This window comes from Phyllobates terribilis, unplaced genomic scaffold (genome assembly GCF_046119375.1).
Source record: "Phyllobates terribilis strain yellow unplaced genomic scaffold, ASM4611937v1 Scaffold_11__3_contigs__length_659146591, whole genome shotgun sequence".
NCBI lineage: Eukaryota > Metazoa > Chordata > Amphibia > Anura > Dendrobatidae > Phyllobates > Phyllobates terribilis.
The window spans coordinates 117,865,718-117,886,238 of record NW_027362771.1 but is presented as its reverse complement, the minus strand read 5'-3'; the positions used below and the strand labels follow the sequence as shown (position 1 = coordinate 117,886,238).

The 20,521-nt window shown below is 41.5% G+C and overlaps 2 protein-coding genes across 2 annotated transcripts in view; one reads left to right on the top strand and one right to left on the bottom strand.

Moving 5' to 3' along the window:
* The window catches only part of ALDH1L2 (aldehyde dehydrogenase 1 family member L2), a 96,024-nt gene extending 88,860 nt beyond the window's left edge, over positions 1 to 7,164 (top strand). The window contains exon 23 of the mRNA XM_073651556.1: positions 3,285 to 7,164. Within this exon, the coding sequence (XP_073507657.1) occupies positions 3,285 to 3,340 (56 nt within the window). The 3' untranslated portion in view covers positions 3,341 to 7,164. The remainder of the gene's footprint in view (positions 1 to 3,284) is intronic.
* Positions 7,165 to 8,165: 1,001 nt separating this feature from the next.
* Positions 8,166 to 20,216, bottom strand: NOPCHAP1 (NOP protein chaperone 1). Its single transcript, XM_073651557.1, has 4 exons — positions 20,021 to 20,216; positions 18,334 to 18,420; positions 9,041 to 9,174; positions 8,166 to 8,832 (listed from the first exon to the last, which is right to left on the bottom strand). The coding sequence occupies exons 1-4, from the start codon at positions 20,199 to 20,201 to the stop codon at positions 8,635 to 8,637; spliced, it is 600 nt and encodes a 199-aa protein (XP_073507658.1). The 5' UTR covers positions 20,202 to 20,216; the 3' UTR covers positions 8,166 to 8,634.
* Positions 20,217 to 20,521: the final 305 nt, after the last annotated feature.

Genomic DNA, 20,521 nt, shown 5'->3' with positions numbered 1-20,521 from the left:
AGCGGTACCACATTTGTATCATTTTTCTATGTTTTGGCGCTTATACACAATAAAAGCTATTTTATAGAAAAAAATATTTTTTAGTATCGCTTTATTCTGAGAGCTATAACTTTTTTATTTTTCAGCTGATGGAGCTGTATGGTGGCTTGTTTTTTGCGGGATGAGATGACGTTTTCAGCGGTATCATTTTTATTTATATGCGTCTTTTTGATCGCGTGTTATTCCACTTTTTGTTTGGCGGTATGGTGATAAAGCATTGTTTTTTGCTTCGTTTTTTTTTTTTTTTTTTTTTACCATGTTCACTGAAGGGGTTAACTAGTGGGACAGTTTTATAGGTCAGGTTGTTCCAGACGCGGCGATACCAAATATGTGTACTTTTATTGTTTTTTTTAAATTTTTTTTATAATAATATTTATTGATGGGTACATTATATTTTTATTTTTGGTGTATTATTTTTTTTATTTTTTTATAATATTTTTGCACATTTTTTTTTTTTTTTTTTTCCACTTTCACACAGTTTATACACTTTATTACTTTGTCCCACTCTGGGACTTTCACTTTTTTTTTTCTGATCGCCTGCATGGCACAGGAATGGAGCACCATCCCTATGCCATGAAGGCTGTCAGAAGTGCACAGTGTGAAGATTGCTTGGAGATGCACTGCGCATGTCCAAGCAATCTTCCTGCTCTCTGGTGACCCGGATGTTGTCATGACGACATCGGGTCGTCATGGCAACACCCGGGAAGCCTTTGCAGACTGCGCTGGAAGCCGGAAGAGGAGGTGAGTATCGCCGATCACCTCCCCTTGCCCCCGCAATGCCGCGATCGACTTTGATCGACTTTGATCGCAGCATCGCGGGGGTTAATGTGCTGGGAGCGGTGCAGGACCTCTCCCTGCACATAGTACCGGGTGTCAGCTGTGACAATCAGCTGACACCCGGCGGCGATCGCGCCCGCACAGCCTGTGTGCGCGCGCGATCGCGATGACGTACTAATACGGGTCTGGCTCTTAAGTCCCAGGGCACGCGTATTAGTACGTCAGATGTTATTAAGGGGTTAATATATTAAAAAAGTAGTTAAATGAATAAATAAATTTTACAAGCTAGGGCAGTGCTTGAACCTATGATGTTGACCCATTCGTTCTTTGTCAGGACCCTGCTGCTGCCATTTTAAACCATTGAGCTATGGGTGAATTTGATTTGATCTCTTTATTTGGTGATAGTTTCACAAGAATCTATGAGATCAAAAAAATATATATAATAATGGATAAAAGAAGCTCCAAAACTCTTAGACTAGTTTAAAAGAAGGAATGTTCAATATTATGAGAAATTTCAGTTAGGTGATCCCTATAAAAATCACATAGCAATTGTTGGGTCAAAACTAATGGAAAAACGGGGGTTAGAAAAAAGGAAGCAAAGACAAATCACAATGAAGGGATGAAACCCCTTCATAAAAAGAGCGGATGTTTGTCAGTAACATTCATCATTACAAAATGCAGAGTAAAGGAGGTGGGTTGTACAGAGGAACAAAGCAAAATCCATAGATATATCTCAATTAATGGAACAAATCAGTTGTTTTGTTGAGCCCATGTGGATTTATAGTGTTCAACTTATGAATCCAGAAGATCTCTTTCCTGTTAAGAGTCTGGACTCGGTTGGAGGTCTCATGTTGGACATGGTCAATAGGGTTCACCCTAAAAGAGATCCTTTTATTATGATATGTTGTATAATGCCTAGAAAGGCCATGTTGTAAAAATCCTTCTTTTATATTATACCTGTGCGAGTTTATTCTTTTATGTAGCTGTTGCATTGTTCTTCCCACATATAATTTCTTATGTTCACATAGAATGACATAGATGACGAAACTGGATTGGCAAGTCAAATGATATTTGATTTGGAAGTCATCAGAATTTTCACTGTCTGATGGAAAAGTTTTTGCATTATGGATGATGCTGGAGCAACATAGGCATCTCGGGATGCCACATCTATAGGAGCCTTGTCTGGGCTTTTTTACAGAGGGATTAAAATCCTCTTTTTTCTTTAGCCTTGGACTTGGGGCCAACATATTTTTTAATGTCGGGGCCCTTCGGAAGGTTATCAGGGGATTGATGTGAAGAAGCCTCCCCAATATGGGATCATTGAGAAGTATACCCCAATGTTTTTCCAGAACCAAACAAATTCTCTTGCTCTGGGCTGAAAAAATGATAATAAAATTAAAATTAAACTTAGTATCGCATGCTGATTTTTTTTTTATTATTATTAGAGATTAAGTCTGTCCATTCTATTCTTTTGCTTTCAGAGAATGCTCTCTGGATCAATTTTTTCGGGTAATCAAGAAATCTATGTGATAAAACTTTTGATTAATTGATGAAATTTATGTCCATACTACAGTTCCTCTTAATTCTTTTGTATTGGTTGAGCAGAATATTCCTCAACCATTTAGTGTATTGTCCACTGTGATAATGGACATAACTGTTCACATCCACAGGTTTAAAGTAGGCTGTGTGAATTTCTTTATTGTCATGAAAGAAAGTGAGGTCAAGGAAGTCTACTGTGTCAGAGTTTACTACGGGGGTGAAACCCAAACCCCAGGTATTATCTTCAATGTTCCTGAGGAAGGACCCCACATCATCCTTTGAATTATCATAAATAAAAAATAAATCATCTATGTAACGTTTGTAAATGATGATATGGGGTGCATGTATAAAGCTGTATATGAAGATGGACTCGGAGATGGCCATGAACAAATTTGCATAAGTTGGTGCCACCTTTGAGCCCATCGCGGTCCCAAGTATCTGATGGTATAAGGCATCTTGAAAAGTAAAGAAACCATTATAAAGTATGAACTGCATGCTTTCATACAGAAAGCATATCCGTCCTCTATTTCAGTATCCCACATGATTTGGGACTGGTGTGTTTCAAAACGTTCATAGACATTGATCCATGGTTGACACCCATACAAAAAGAAATGTCTATTTCATCATTACATTGACTCAGAATGGGTGGATGAAATTCTCATACCAATGAATGGGAATACTGACCAAATTTCTATTTAAAACTTTGTGGGTCTGGGACCCTTTCTCAAAAAAATTGGACTGCGGTTAAGATAAGAATACCCCTTTATAGTCAAGAAGTGGCTCTGGTGATGAAATGGTAAAAACATACAATTTCAGTTGTTCATTGTGGATTTTTTGAAGCTCTTTTTAAACTTGTAAAAGTTCAGATTTTCAGCAGTTTGAAAAACACATCACAATGGCTGATGAAAACTTGTATTTCTTTACTGCAGGGGAGGAAGCTCTTCATGAATATCTCCGAACGAAAGCCGTCACCGTGGAGTATTAACAGATTTTTATAAGCATACAGTAATTTCATCCCGGACTTATTTTCCTAGAGCGATTCATCTTCACCATATCAAGAACTGTATATTTGAAAACGGGAGAACAATGGAAACCATGTGCCTATACCATCACTTTCATGCAGCTCCAAGACTTTTCACATAAACCCGATATATGCAATCCTTCCATCATAGCGGGGAAGTGAATCACTGCTCGTTCAATGGCAGGGTTTCTTTTTACAGACATTTCGATTGTGCCATATTATACAAACAGGTTGTGGTCTATGTGCCGCAATGTGTCCTTCAGGTTATAACAGAAATAGGAGTCAGGAATTACACTCTAACCCTATTCAATAGATCCTATGCTTTAAAGGATTTTACACTTCAATTGCTGGATTTACATGGCTTACTTCAGTGTGTGAGCAGGTTCCTACAATTTGTAGAATTACCTGCCAAAATTCTTACACGTACCAAAGAGGGATCAGCAGTTTTCTATGTTTAAGAGAGGAATTACTCATTAGTAGACATATGCAGAGGGTCATCCATTTGGTAAAAAAATCATTAAAGGGAATCTGACAGTATGTTTTTGCTGTGTAATCTGAGAGCCGCATGATATACTGTAAGATAGCCTTATTCCAGGGATGTGTCACATATTAGGCTTTGTGCTGTACTTTCATACAGTGTTTTATCAGCAGATTATCACTGCCTGACTAGGTCTCAGGTGCAAATCAGTCCAGCTAATCTGTGGAACCCCACCGCAACACTGCTTGTACATTGTCAGCAAGCTGCCAATCAGTGGTTAGGGCGGGGTTAAACACAGCTCAGCATTTTGACCACTGCTACATGTACAACAGTGAAAACAGGGATTTTATCCAAACTACACCAGGCAGTTCAGTAAGTGACACATTGCTGGAATCAGGGTCTCTGTTCCTATAGTACACTGCTCTCAGATTCCATATCCCTGCTGACAGATTACCTTTTAAATTTATTGTCAGTGCTTCCACTACAATATGGTTCCCAGTGACCTGTATGGAAACCATATTGAATTTAAGCTTGGCCCCATAGTGGAAGAAGGGAAAGCAAAGAATTTTCACAGATCTGTCAAAAAACAAAACAAAAACACTGAATGCTTCAAGGTAATTCCCATGAATTTATTAAGCATTTGTTTCTGCTGGAGGGACAATTTGATGGCATATTCCTAGAATATACCAATTGATGTGCAATTTTCAAGAGCACAACCGCTCTGACCCCACAGATTGCTAGAATGAAGTGCCAATTGTGGGGAAAAAAAAGCTTTACGCCATTTCATCTCGTGTTTGCTTTGCTATTCAGTTTCTGGACAGCTGCAAGACCGGCCATTGACTATAACAGGCTGACCACTTGCCCATCGACGTAACACCCATAGTGCAGCTGGTACTTAGACATTTGCTACAAGGTCATGCCATATCCGGCCGCCACACTGTTTATACAGAGACTGGTCATTAAACTGAACAAACATTTGATAATCATCACTTGACATATCTTTGTATTTAGGTTTTCCTATGTTTTATATTAGTTGGCCAGATGTTGAGTGCCCTCTGGACTCCCTTTTTGGCACCTTTTCCTTCCCGGTGCATGGTCCTGTGATCAGCACATTGTTTCTCTGACAGCAGACGACACTACATACTTGTTGGTGTCTGATTTCTGACAATCTTTGTACAAGTAGAAGCAGATCTTCTGCAGGGAGAAGAGCGAGGATCGTGCAAATGTTCACTCCAAGGTTTAGAAAGAGGAAGCAAACTTCCTGAAAGCACAGCTACAATCCACAAGCATCGCCTGAAGCCAGCATTACATTGTATGGGCACTGAACGAAGAATAAATACGTGCTTTCCTACAGCTCTAGTCTTTTTTTAAGGAATTGTTTTGGGTGAAACTACATTAATTTTGAACTGTTGGTTATTCATTGCTATCAGTCATCTAAAGCAAAAATGGTAAATTTGTTACATGAACAAACATCTAACATCCTCTGTATAGTCTCATTTACTGCAGGTCAGAAAAGCAACAAATGGATAGGTAATGTTTTTCTAATTCTGCACAATCCCTTTAAGGCTAAGTGCCCACGATGCAGAAATGCTGCATATTTTTTCCGCTTCTCCCTGGCAGGAACAACGCATGCGGATTGTACATGCGGATTGTACATGCGGATTCCTACCAGGGACAAGCGGATGTGAAGCGTTCTTCACATGCATTTCCGCATGCAGGTTGACAAGCGCTTTCCAAGCGATTTTAGCATCACTTGGAAAGTGCTTGACAACTTGGTCACACAATATACATCCATGCAAACAGCATGGATTTATAGTAGTGTGACCAAGTTAGTTAAAAAAAAAGAATTAAGAATGGTAAAAAATAAAAGATTATACTTACCTTCCGACGGCCCCAGGTATTTTCTCCGCTCCGTCCGATCTGTTGTATGGGTCGCGGTGGTGTGAAAGGACCTGCGGTGACGTCATTGAGTCATGTGACAGGTCACGCGACCACCAACGTCAGCTGTTGCGTGACCCGTCACATGACTAAATCACGTCATGGCAGGTCCTCACACCACCGCAACCCATACAACAGACCGGAGGCATCGCTGAGGAGGCCGGGGGCCATCGGAAGGGAAGTATAATCTTTATTTTAAATTCTTTTTTTTATTTTTTTAACAGGTTTTATGGTACCCAGGTCTGGATGAGAGTCTCCTCTTCTCCAGACCCGGGTACCATCCGCACATTGAAACGTGTAATATCTGTGTGTGCAAATGTGCTGACACGGATAATATGCGTTTCAATGCAAGTCAATGGCGGCGATTACGCCGCATGTCCGCAAAATTAATGGACATGCCGCATATTTTTCCGCAATGATAATCGCACGGAAATTTCCGCAGCATGTGCACAGCACATGCGGATTATCACTGGGGACCATGGGGCACGTATTACCAAGCGTTTTCGCTGCGGAAATTCAGCAGCAAAAAACGCTTGAAAAACGCAGTGGGCACACACAGCCTAAGAAAAACATGCTGATTGCATCCAAACACTTGTACATAAATCCAACAATTAATCCTATGTGGTTAGAACTTTTCTGCTTGTGTATACATTTTTGTATTCTTTTCTGTTTGATAGTGATGGCAGATTAAGGCCACGGCCCCACTATCAGTATTTGGTCAGTGTTTTTTCTCAGGAGTGGGAGCCAAAACCAGGAGTGGGTGATAAATGCAGAATTGGTGACTTGTTTCTATTATACCTTTTCTCTGATTGTTCCTCAACTGGTTTTGGCTCCCACTCCTGAGAAAAATACTGACCAAATACTGATAGTGGGGCTGTGGCCTAACTGTCCGACTACTAAGCCTATCCAACTGGTTCCTGCAGTTACCCCCCCCCCCCACTCCCCATTGTAGATTCATGTTGCAGTATGCATATATAAAACCATGTCACAATAGCACAAGTATGACATCAAAGCAAAGTATAGAATTCATAGAACAAAAGAAATTCTGCAACAAAGTAACTTTATTTGGAACAATTGGATTAAAATAGAACTTTTACATCCAGCAATTAATATCAGAATAAGGCCTTATTCACACGTTCATGAGTCACGTACGTGTTCTAACCACATTTTTCACAGATGGTTTTATGTTCTATTATAATTTATGGGGCTGTTCACATGTCGTCTTTTTTGAGAACAGAGTGGTCCAGAAAAGATCATGGCTACACGTCTGTTTTTATCTAAATCATTGATCAAAATGACCCATATACGGCTATTGGTCCGTGTCCTGTCCATGATTAACACTGCAAAGAATAGGAGAAGCTTTGCAGTTTTTCCACCAGTGAAAAAAAATTACGGTTGGTAAAACCAGGGCTGTGGAGTCGGTATAAAATGTACCGACTCCTAATATATATAAATTGGGTACAGTAGTACAATGCAGTACGAGCTGTAAATATTTTCATAAGAATTTGGGAAAGTTATGATCAGTTCCTGATCTAAGGATTTAGGCTTTTAGTTGAGATGAATCTATGCTGCACTTTATATGTACACGCTCAGTAGTGAGGCAGGGCTGTGGAGTCAGAAGTCAGGAAAATTGAGGAGTCGGTGGTTTGGCTTACCGACTCCACAGCCTTGGGAAAAAAACTGAACACCAACCAAACTGATAAAAGGTATGTGTGTTTACATTGTAGAAAAATCAGAGGAGATGTCTGAAGGAAGACTTAAGGTACTACGGTTGTATAAATTTTAAAAGAGGGCTAAACACAATTTTGGTGCACAATACCAACAATTTATAGGTTAGAAAAACAAAATAACATGATGAATGACAAGATGGGAAAAGGATAGAGGTTTATAGATTAACATTTTTACCAAGTCAAAATAGTTCTGAAACCTGATTAAGGCTTCAATAATTTTATAATAAAGTAAAAAAAAAATATATTCTCATTTATTTACTTCTTTATAAAACGTATCTCTATAAAGAAAAAAAAATATCTCTCATCTTGAAAGCGCCAAATATAAGGCTCCAGACACTTTTTATTGGGATGCAGGAAAGATTTGGCTAGCTGCATGCAGAATGTTTTCCTATGATAGGAACACTTCCCATCCTGTGATTCCCGAGACCCACAAACTGCATTACTTGGCCCCTAGGATTTGTTCTCCTGTCCGTTTTTTTCTTTAGATCACTAGAAGGATCCAAAAGGAAACAAACACTCTCAAATATTCCCTTGTGAAATCATTTTCATTTCAGATACTTCTGATCTAAAAGGATATATGGAAGACCAGATATCCTGCATGTAATGCAAAAGGGGCCTTTTTTTAATTCAGGTGGAAAACCAGTTTAAGGAAACAGATTTTAATAAGGTTCTACAGGAAAACACAGGAAGGTGCAAAGAAAAACAATATTTAATACAAGTAAAACGATAGCACAATTAGTTAAAATGAAGAAAAAGAAAAGCAAGTATGTGAATACTAAAGGAAATATATTCTGCAAGTGTAAATTAGAAAGCTTGTGCTTTTATAAAAAGCAAAGTCTTTTCACAAATGAGATGGTAGATCTGTTCGATAGCATTGTTTTTAGCAGGCAAGTGTCTTAATAGAATCTCAGCACTAAGACAAGGCTCGCTCATCAAGTCTATTCACATGATTCCTAGTGAAATAATGGTGTACATTCTGCTGAAAAGTATATAAATCCACATAACTGTATGTAAGAGTCGGCTTCAGAACTTCACAAGAGGAGGTATTGTTCATCTGGGATTGTCTTAAGTCATCTCCTGCACACAAGGGTCTCTCAAAGCTGATGCACAACTCAAGGATGTGAAGACTTATGTGCTTGGCAGTCATTCTTTGGAGCCAGCTCTTCTATCTTGCCCTGCTTTCCTTTTTGTCGCAGTCTGATGTTCTGTTCTGTCACTTCTCCATCTGAATCGGAGGCCGAGCTTTCTTCAGAACTATCAGATTCCCCTTCGCTTGAATCAGAGCTGTTGAGTTCAACTAAGGCCAAATTCTACAAGAAAGCAAATTATTAGATTTATATCCAGCACTCTAAAGAGAACGTGCAAGCCAGATTGTAGCAGTTTTATTAAAACACGAAAACCATGACTGTGAATGAGCCTTTATGGGCAACTCCGTATTTTGGTTTACAAACAGGTGTACGTTTAGAGAATACTAACAATGAATAAATTGTCTGTCGGTAACCGTATAGCACTACTTACCATTTCTATTATGTTTTCCTCCTGCTCAATGTTTTCTATGTCAAATTTGCCATCTGAACAAGTCTGAATGTCCCTGTTGAGGTCCTCATTGGCTTGTGCCATCTGTGGCAGGAAGTTCTGTACTCTATCTAGTACTGAAATGACAAAAAGTAAGAAAATACAGGACATCACTGCTAGCTTTAGCCTTATTACAAAAGACGTACAGGTTATCATAAGCTTCAGCCTCATTCAGACATCTGTAATCAATCATTCTCATATGTAAAAACACGGAACGTTGCTAATCAGTGTTTTGGATCTGATTTTTAATCAGTCAGTTTTCACCATCAATGACTTTCACTGATGGGGAAGAAAATGACAATTACTTCCCATGAAACCCATGACAGCATTTGAGAGAGTAGGATCTGCCTCGATCACTGGACAGGAAGCCAAGAGCACAGAAAAGGCAGTTCCCACTTCCTCCTTCCATATGGTTTCCGAGAAGTCAAGCAGGAGTCACTCATTATAAATCATTACTCATTCACTCAATCCCATTCTTCATTGTGAGAAGAGAAGATTTAGAACCACAACCAACCATAAGCCACAGGGTGGGAAAAAAATAGGGGTGCTGTCATGGGTTTCAGGAAAATCAAGTTACTGGTAAATAATTATAATTTTTCACCCTCACCCATGACAGCACCTGAGAGACGATGACCAATCAATCCTCTGATAGGGAGGGAGCACCCCTGTACGATCTTACACCTGAAGAAAGATCCCAAGAACATCCTAGTTCAAAACGGACAGTGCGACAAGGAGGATTGTGAAAGTTTTAGATATCATTCAATCAAGCTAACCCCCGTAGTGTTCGGGTTCGGTTCGTCGAACACCGGGATGTTCGTGGAACTGTTCGTCGAACACCGTTAAAACCAATGGCAGGCAAACAAAATCACCTTCAAAGGTGTCCAAAAGCTGACAAACGGCTCAGAAGACACTCTCTTTAAAAAAGCCGGTCGGCAATTCAGCATCTGTACCCGACAATTTAGAACAGAAAGAATAGAGCATCACACATAGATTAGATAGATAGAAACATGTCAGTCACATATATAATAAGTACAGTGACAGTGTTGCTTACTGTACTTGTCATTTAGTGTTAAAATAAAGGATTTATTAAAAAAAAAAAAAATTGGCGTGGGGTTCCCCGTAATTTTAGTCTCTAGCGGAGGTTAAACAGACGGCTGGGGCAGATGTTTGAAGCCTGGGGAAGGGGGTAATACCCACGGAGCTTCCCAGGCTAATAATATCAGCCCCCAGCTGAATACCTAGCCTTTACTAGCTATTAAAATGGGGGACCCCCAAAAAAATGACGTGGGGTCCCACATATTTTAATAGCTAGCAAAGGCTAGGCAGACAGCTGGGGGCTGATATTAATAGCCCAGGAAGGGTGCCATGAATATTGGCCCCCTCCCAGGCTAGAAACACCAGCCGTCCCAGAAATGGCGCATCCATAGGATGCGCCAATTCTGGCACTTAGCCTCGCTCTTCCCACTGCCCTGTAGCGGTGGCAGTGGGGTGATAGGGCTGGGGTTGATGTCAGCTTATAATGCCAGCTGACATCAAGCCCAGGTTAGTAATGGAGAGGCGTCTATAAGACACTCCCATTACTAACCCCATAGTCAAAGTTTAAAAAACACAAACACCCAGAATAAAGTCCTTTAATTGAAATAAAGACACATTCCTTTAATGTTCTAAATTAAACCATACTTACCGTCACGCCCATTCCAGATGAAGCTAATATCTTCTGCAATAAAAGCAAAATAATAAACCAACCTCATCCTTACCTTTCCATGGTTCCCAGGACGGCTTCAGCTCTGCTACATTGACATGACAGGCTGGATCGCAGCAAAAAGCTGCCATCCAGCTTGCCATGCCGCAGACGCTGAGAAGTGCAGGCATGCTTGCGCTCCTCAGTGTCTCGCTGTGACGGCATCCAGATGAGCAGAGTTCATGTCCAATGAACTCAGCTCACCTCATGCACGTCACTGACAGCGTGGGAGAATTCTCCTGCGCATGCGGCGAGCGTGAGAGAATTCTCCCACGCTGTCAGTGACGTGCATGAGGTGAGCTGAGTTCATTGGACATGAACTCGGCTCATCTGGATGCCGTCACAGCAAGACCCTGAGGAGCGCAAGCATGCCTGCGCTTCTCAGCGTCTGCGGCATATCAAGCTGGATGGCAGCTTTCTGCTGTAATCCAGCCTGTCATGTCAATGTAGCAGAGATGAAGCCGTCCTGGGAACCATGGAAAGGCAAGGATGAGGTTGGTTTATTGTTTTACTTTTATTGCAGAAGACATTGGCTTCAGCTGGAATGGGCGTGACGGTAAGTATGGTTTAATTTAGAACATTAAAGGAATTTGTCTTTATTTCAATTAAAGGACTTTATTCTGGGTGTTGGTGTTTTTTTTAACTTTGACTATGGGGTTAGTAATGGGGGTGTCTTATAGAAGCCTCTCCATTACTAACCTGGGCTTGATGTCAGCTGGCATTATAAGATGACACCAACCCCAGTCCTATTACCCCACTGCCACCGCTACAGGGAAGTGGGAAGAGCGAGGCTAAGTGCCAGAATTGGCGCATCCATAGGATGTGCCATTTCTGGGGCGGCTGACGGCTGATGTTTCTAGCCTGGGAGGGGGCCAATATTCATGGCACCCTTCCTGGGCTATTAATATCAGCCCCCAGCTGTCAGCCTAGCCTTTGCTAGCTATTAAAATAGGGGGGACCCCACATCATTTTTTTGGGGGGTCCCCCATTTTAATAGCTAGTAAAGGCTAGGAATTCAGCTGGGGGCCGATATTAGTAGCCTGGGAAGCTCAGTGGGTATTACCACCTTCCCAGGCTTCAAACATCTGCCCCAGCCGTCTGCTTAACCTCCGCTAGAGACTAAAATTACAGGGAACCCCACGCCAATTTTCTTTTTTAATAAATACTTTATTTTAACACTAAATGACAAGTACAGTAATCAACACTATCACTGTACTTCATATATATATGTGACTGACATGTTTCTATCTATCTAATCTATGTGTGATGCTCTATTCTTTCTGTTCTAAATTATCGGGTACCGGTGTATGCCGCTGGTGAATTGCCGGCTTTTCATGTTTCACTGTGAGCACTGTTCCCATCAATTTGGGCAACCACTGTAATGCCACAACCACCATGACTGTGGCATTACAGTGAGTGGCAGACAATCCCTGCATGATGTGAAAAAATCCAATTACGCTTTTGGTGCACGAACAGTTATCGAACATAACCTAGAACAGCCAAATTTTTTGCAAATCATTCGCGCTCGTCGAACACCGCCCAAAACAGCTCGAATTTGAGATTGGCGAACAGTTCTAGTCGAACACCGCTCATCTCTACTGGTTACAACAACTTTCTTTTTTTCTCCCCAGAGAGGGTCTATATATGTGGAATCACCTGACAAACAATTGAAGTATATATGCTGGTGCTAAGAATTAGAATGTTAATGGAAGCATATTCATGTGATTCAAAGATCCTGACAACCCTAACAAGGACCTGAGTAGGATGCCTAGTGGCCGATGGGCCAAGCAACGGCTTAAAATATATGACTTACTATCAAACCCAATATTGCTGACATTTTCCCCTGAAGTAAGGCCCCCTCCCCCCCAACCCTCCTCAAGGGCAAGATGTGGACCCTAAGAAACTCTTCTAGTGTCAATGATCACTTAATGGTTCAAGAAAAAAAAAAAAAAAAAAAATCTACCCAACTCTATGCTGTCAAGCGCAGATTGCAGGGCTGTGGAGTCGGTAAGCCAAACCTCTGATTCAGACTTCTCAATTTCCATGACACCAACTCCGACTCCCTCATACATGGCTCATGTTTAAGTGATTCATCTCAGCTAAAAAGTCTAGACCCTTAGACCAGGAATAGGACATTTCATAGCTTTCCCAAATTCTTATGAAAAAATATTCCCCACAAACTGCATTGAACTACTGTACCCAATTTATTATATATTTTAGGAGTTGGAGTCAGTCCATTTTATACCGACTCCACCAAAATGGACACAGACTCCACAGCCCTGGTAGATTGGCATTCCAGGATGCCAAAGGGGTTCCAGAAACCAGAAGAAATATTTAGTACTTTACCACAATCTGACTTTAAACAATTTTTTTTTTTTTTTTTTTCGGTGTGTCCCTTAGGACGTAACGTTAAGGCCTAAAAAGAAATTTATTGAAGTTGAAACGGACAACTGTAGTTCGAGATTTCCATCTTAGGAGAATTACTGTCTACCGCAACTTAAACGGATGCCAATGATACAATCCAACCATGTTAGTTGAAAACTGTTAAATGCAAAATAGTCTCTCTCCTCGAAAACTAATCCAAGAATACCAAGTGACAACCAATCACCTCTAATACAAGACTCACTCCCCCATGAGGAAGCAACTCAGTCAGTCAGAAAGAGATATAGACCTCACATGATATTGGTCAAATCTCAGATGGTCTTAAACCAAGGTATTAAAATCTCATACCCTCAACAATATACCTTATGGACGTATCATCAAGTTCTTGAGTAATAATCGGAACCATTTTACCTCAGTGTGAATGCATTCGTATTGACTAGCAGAGATGTGCCTCCTTCGCCACAGGAGTCTGACAAGTAAGGAGGCATTTTAACTCATCCATCAATTCCTCCCCTTATAGGTCTATTGCAGAGTTGCTGTTTTATCACTCCAAAAGCACAATGATTGGATATTTAACAAACTCACCACTTAGTTCAATCTACCAGTTTTAGGACTTCCATTCCAAAATACTTATTGGAAATTAATTCGGTGGAACCATTATACCCAATAAGTCCATTTTCAAACTTCAACCAGAATAATACACTGGTTTTGGAATATTTTCACCAGATCTGGTATAACCATGTCTGTCGTGCAACTCCAATTAGGAGGATAGTCTGGGATATTGATGGTTCATCAGCTCCATACCGGGATGTCCAGCTCACACCTCAATTAGGAGGGCAGACCGGTATAGTGCCGCCCGGCTTGACACAGTCAAGTTCATCTTACCACTCCATCCCAGTAGGGTACATTAGGACAATGAGAGTTTAATCGCTTAACGTCCACAAGGCCATTTTGTGACTCTAACTAGGAGCCTTCGCTTGACTTACAGTGGTTTTATTCAGCTTGGTGCAGCCATGTCCATCTTGCACCTCCAACTAGGAGGGTAAACTGACATGTGGAAGTTTATCAACTTAAATGCTTAGTAATCCATTTTATGACAAGCCCGGGAGGATCAACTGGACTTACCGTGGTTTTGTTCAGCTTAGTCATGCCCAAGCTACCAATTCCACTAGAAGGATAACCTGGAACATAAAATGATTGACCAACTTAAATGCCAACCAGACCAAATTATGACTCCAGACCCCTGAAGATTAACTGAACTTACAATGATTTTATTTGGCTTATCACAACAATGACCAACTCCAACTAGAAGGATAACTGGGACATAGATATTTTGCCAAGCTATAAGTCAACCAGTCCATTTTGAGATTACCGACACTGGACTTACAATGGTTCCATTCTGATTAGCACAATGATTTACACCTCGTAACAAGACGACAAACTGGGATATAGGTGTTAAATGCGGACAAGCTCAAAATGCTATCTAAGTATGAGGGATTTACTGGAAATCCACCAGCTACCCTCAAGACTGTATTTCATTAAGGCCCAACCTTGTTGTTTAATAGAATCCCCACAGACAGACGGTATCATCCAGAAGCCATCCTTACCAATATCAGGAGTATCACTAGTATAAAAAAAAAAGTAGTGAAGCTTTGAGACAGTAGTGAAAACAGACGTATAAGCCACAAGTTAGCTGGCTAACCAGGCAAAAGCCACAGCCCCCAAAGTTGTACATACCACTGAAAGTCATACTCCACCGAAGGCCCCATCAAGTCATGCCAGGAGGCAGAGACAGAAAACCCTAGACTCGAGGTGGCAAGCAATTCAACAAATACGAAGCGGCCCGAAAAAGCCCTCAGGCAGTCCAAACACTAGTTATGAGGTGGCAGGCCAAAAATGAAACATAAGGCCTGACGGAGTGGCAAGCCAAACACCAGACCCCACGCGAGGCGGCAGGCCTAACGCACAAGCCACGAGGCCAGACACTACTGAGGTTGGAACACAGGATCTCCTGTTCACAAGACAGGTGCTTTAACTTACTAAGCCACAGCACCCAAACAAGAAACACCAGGCCGTAGAGCAAACAAGTATCACAAGGCCCCAGGCCAGACATCAAACATAGGTAGGTTCTGAAGCACTAAATCTAGATAATCCCAAAGTGATGTTAGCATTTTAGCACTCAACTGGGCCCCTGTACTCAGTGCCATTCTTGCTTGAGATTGCTATAGAACACGCTATGATGATCTATGATGCACAGCTGCTCCATCCATGTGCTCAAGGCTCCTACATCCTGAGGACAGGAAGCCACATGGAAGGAGGAAGTTTGAGTTGCCTTTTTTATTGTGTGCTCTTGGCTTTCACTCCAGTGATAGGAGTGGATCCCACTCATTCACAGGTGCTGTCATGAGTGAGGGAGAAAAAAACAAACAAACAATCATTGTAATGTTAAAGAAGCACTCATCCCATCAAAATATTTATCCTCTTAATATCTTGCAGTCATCATATTATATAGCGCTGTGTACTTACAATTGCTCATAATGCCCTTCTACCCAAATAATTCTTCTCTTTTCCATTAGGTCTATGACATCACGTGATTAAAAATTACTAGCTGGATCCTTCTAAGTTCTATGTAGAAACAGGAGGTCAATCTTCCCTGTATGAGTCACTGCAAAAGTCCCTGGCAGGGGGAAGGAGGGAGCAGCTGGGTCAAGAGTTGAAAAGGGAAATGACTCATGCAGGGACAAGAGACTTCCTGTTTCAACATAGAGCAGAGAAAAGAGAAGAATTAACGGTAGAAAGGCAAAATAAGCAATTGTAAGTACACAGTGCTATATAATATGGTGATTGCAATATTTTAAGAGGATAAAAACTTTTGCCGACTGTACATTGATGTCAACCTCGTGCTGGCAGTGATTTTCACAGACCCATGGATTTGTCTGGGTAATTTTGATTTGTGACTCAGATCAAAAATGTTACCCCAGGTGAGTATTTGGTTTAACTCTTTTTACCAATCTCAGGAAGTACAAGTGCTTCTGACTAAATTAGAATATCATCAAAAAGTTAATTTATTTCAGTTCTTCAATACAAAAAGTGAAACTCATATATAGAGTCATTACAAACACAGTGAGCTATTTCAAGTGTTTATTTGTTAATGTTGATGATTATGGATTACAGCCAATGAAAACACAAAAATCATTATCTCAGTAAATTAGAATTAACAAAAACAACTGCAAAGGTTTTCTAAGTGTTTAAAAGGGTCCCTTAGTCTGTTTCAGTAGGCTCCACAATTATGGGGAAGACTGCTGACTTGACAGATGTCCAGAATGCGGTCATTGACACACTCCACAAGGAGGGTAAGCCATAAAAGGTCATTGCTAAAGAAACTGGCTGTTCACAGAGTGCTGTATCCAAGCATATTAATGGAAAGTTCAGTGGAAGGAAAAGGTGTCGGAGAAAAAGGTGCACAAGCAACTGGGATAACTGCAGCCTTGAAAGGATTGTTAAGAAAAGGCCATTCAAAAATTTGGGTGAGATTCACAAGGAGTGGACTGCTGCTGGAGTCATAGCTTCAAGAGCCACCACACACAGACGTATCCAGGACATGGGCTACAAGTGTCGCATTCCTTGTGTCAATCCACTCATGACCAATAGACAACACCAGAAGCATCTTACCTGGGCCAAGGAGAAAAAGACCTGGACTGTTGCTCAGTGGTCCAGGGTGTTGTTTTCAGATGAAAGTAAATTTTGCATTTCATTTGGAAATCAAGGTCCCAGAGTCTGGAGGAAGAGTGGAGAGGCCACAATCCAAGCTGCTTGAGGTCTAGTGTGAAGTTTCCACAATCAATGATGGTTTGGGGAGCCATGTCAGCTGCTGGTGTAGGTCCACTGTGTTTTATCCAGACCAAAGTCAGCGCAGCCGTCTACCAGGACATTTTAGATCACTTCATGCTTCCCTCTGCCGACAAGCTTTTTGGAGATGGATATTTCATTCTCCAGCAGGACCTGGCACCTGTCCACACTGCCAAAAGTACCAATACCTGGTTTAAAAACAACAGTATCACTGTGCTTGATTGGCCAGCAAACTCGCCTGACCTTAACCCCATAGAGAATCTATGGGGTATTGTCAAGAGGAAGATGAGAGACACCAGACCCAACAATGCAGACGAGCTGAAGGCTGCTATCAAAGCAACCTGGGCTTCCATAACACCTCAGCAGTGCCCCAGGCTGATCGCCTCCATGCCACACCGCATTGATGCAGTAATTGATGCAAAAGGAGCCCCGACCAAATATTAAGTGCATTTACTGAACATACATTTCAGTAGGCCAACATTTCGGATTTTAAAAACATTTTTCAAGCTGGTGTTCTAAAGTATTCTAATTTACTGAGATAATGACTTGTGTTTTCATTGGCTGTAAGCCATAATCATCAACATTAACAGAAGTAACCACTTGAAATAGATCACTCTGTTTGTAATGACTCTATATAACATACGAGTTTCACTTTTTGCATTGAAGAACTGAAATAAATTAACTTTTTGATTATATTCTAATTTAGTGAGAAGCACTTGTATGAGCTCCTGAAAGGGGTAAGATGATGAGCCACAGCACATCTACCACTTTGAGACATGTATTTACTGGCAAATGATTATCTTTTTAGTAGACTAACCGAATAAAACAGAGCACAACCAAATCTTAGATTTTAAGAGGGGTTCTGCATTAGTCTCAACTTCGATTAGACAGAGAATTATCTTTAATACATTTTTACAAAACATTATGCTTTGATGAAGAATTGCACTGAAATGAGTGCAAAGTGTTGGCTGCCATTTGTACAGTGTACCAGGGCGTCAGGTTTGATTTGAGAGTTTAAAGCCGCAAATTTTTCCTGAGAACTCTGACAGTGCAAGGGTTGAAACTGTAGTGGACGAGTCGATAAAATCCTTTTACATCCACTTGTCCACATTCTCTGAACTCTCGGTGGCTGGTATAGTCACTAGTTTTTTTCATTGTAGTCTACAGTGGAGATGAAAAAGCATAGGTGTGCAGAACACAGCATGATATGGCGGCAGTGTACATCCACCAATACAAGCATAGCACAAGGTAAAAACGCACTTACTGCTGCTTCTTGGCATTCTGACTGTAGGAGGGCAGGATCCAGTTTTCTTCTTCTGCTTCGAATTTATAACTAACTTGTCATAAAGACCTAAAGGCGGCAGAATACACAAAGTCATTACTTAGTATATTGCAATGCTAATTAATCTGGCACCTAATAGTCCAGAAATACAGCTAATCAGATTTCCCATCTGTCATGTCATAGAACAGCATCTGAAAGGAGTAAAAGACTGAGCAACGATAACAATGAAGAAAACGTATAAACAGCGTACTACAAAACATTTTATATTGACGTTATTTTATTGGCCCATTTTATATACTTCCCGATTGTACCACCAGGATCCTCTTTAAAGGTATTATCCAGAACCTTTTTTTGTGTACTGGGTTAAGAACTAACAGGCAGGTAGATGCTAACTATCTGCCTGTTCTCAATGGGGATGATGTCAACTGGCGATTTCCCAGCTTCTCATCTCACCTCTCGTCAACATAGCAGCACCTTCTCTTCCAGTCTGCTCTGCAGTTTGGTAGTGGGGAATCGGCTGTCATTCAGCATGACGTTGGCAGTGACACCCCGTTAACAGAGCAGAGCAGAAGAGAACGTGCTGCTCTGTCAACAAGATGTCACCGCAAGCAGGAGAATCGCTGGCAGGAGCTGTCTATGACAGCTCTGAGCAGGCAGAAATCATTGCTGGTCAGAACAGGCTGCCTGTTAGGCCCATACAAAAAAAAAATAAGAAAAGTCCTTTAAGTATTGATTCATTATGGATTCCCTGTGGTTATTCTTTCTCCATAAAAAAAAATCTCCACTGACCAACCAACCAGGGAGAGTAACATGATCATGGTGCATCAATCTTCAAGATGCATTGCTAACTTCGGTATTGTTGGCTGGTCAAGTGTCATGTACAACTGGCTGGTCTCGTCCATCTAACCTATTAGTTAGAACAAGACTTGTGCAAGGAACCTGCAAACACCTTTCAAGAAAACGAGGGATGTCACGTCTGCAGCACCTCTACTTCCTGATGAAAAAATACATGACATTTTGGAGTTTACAACCGTCACTGAGCTATTAACAATACAGTTACAGCTTGTTGCCTAGAAACCCAAGACCGCACTGAAGCTTGCCGAGATTAGGATATAAGGCGCTCCTGCAGAGCAGCGCTTACAAGCTCAATAGAAAAGAGCCTGGAAACAATGTACGTGTTCTGCAGCCTAGTAGCGGTCGTCGGTTTTCAAGGTAAGGAGGTGTGAGTAAGAAACGTGTTAATATCTCAATTACAGCTAAAAATGTTTATGAGCAGAAAATTGCTTGTATTTAACAAACACTATCCAACATAACCCATTTATTAAGATCGGAAAGCACATCTGATCCAATGATGGAGACAGAGGGGGTGTGCTGGATGCCCCCAAATACAGGTGCTGTGCACAAACTGCAGGAAGGAGCTCAGCACCGCTCAGTGTTGTCCCTGGCAAAACGATTGTCAGCCATTTCCATGGACAACCAGAAGAGCTGTGATTTCAGCTCTGGAGTATAATAAAGGCTGCAATCTAAGAAAAGTACAAGATGCAGAACACAACTTAATTCCCAGCTCTAATGCTCCATATAGTAAAATGTCTGCAAGGCTGACAGCACTAATGTGTATGAGGATCAGGCAATGTGGACTACATCTCCATCATCCCCGAGTATCACTCACCCCCTCCTGAACAGCCGACACCCAGTAGCTCCTTGGAGCGCACAGGCTCCACAGTGTGTCCCTCATCTGCCTCCATGTCCAGCCCTGCAGCCTCCTGAAGAGAAGCATGGGAAGAAGCGCCAGGACAGGAAGCTGGCAGCACACTGATGACGTCACAGGCCCACCTGCTATCAGCCGCCATGATGCTTATGGGCAGTAGGCGAACACTCCTCTGTGATTCCTAGCCGTGTGTACCATCGTGTTCTATAATCACCATGTGATGATTGCCTAATTATACCAGCACAGCAGGCAGCGAGGGCCTCTGCTGGCCAACTATATGTACTACACTGCCAGGACAGTGCTGCAGTCCTGTGGAGGCAGTGACATTGTATTCTGCCTTGTGATACGATAACCATCCGTCCTGACTGGCTGGGAGGGGACCAGTAGGGTTCATAATGTCCGTTGTCTCAGGGCGCCAATAACACAGGTGACCACGAGCTCAGCTGAATGTCATCACTTGTT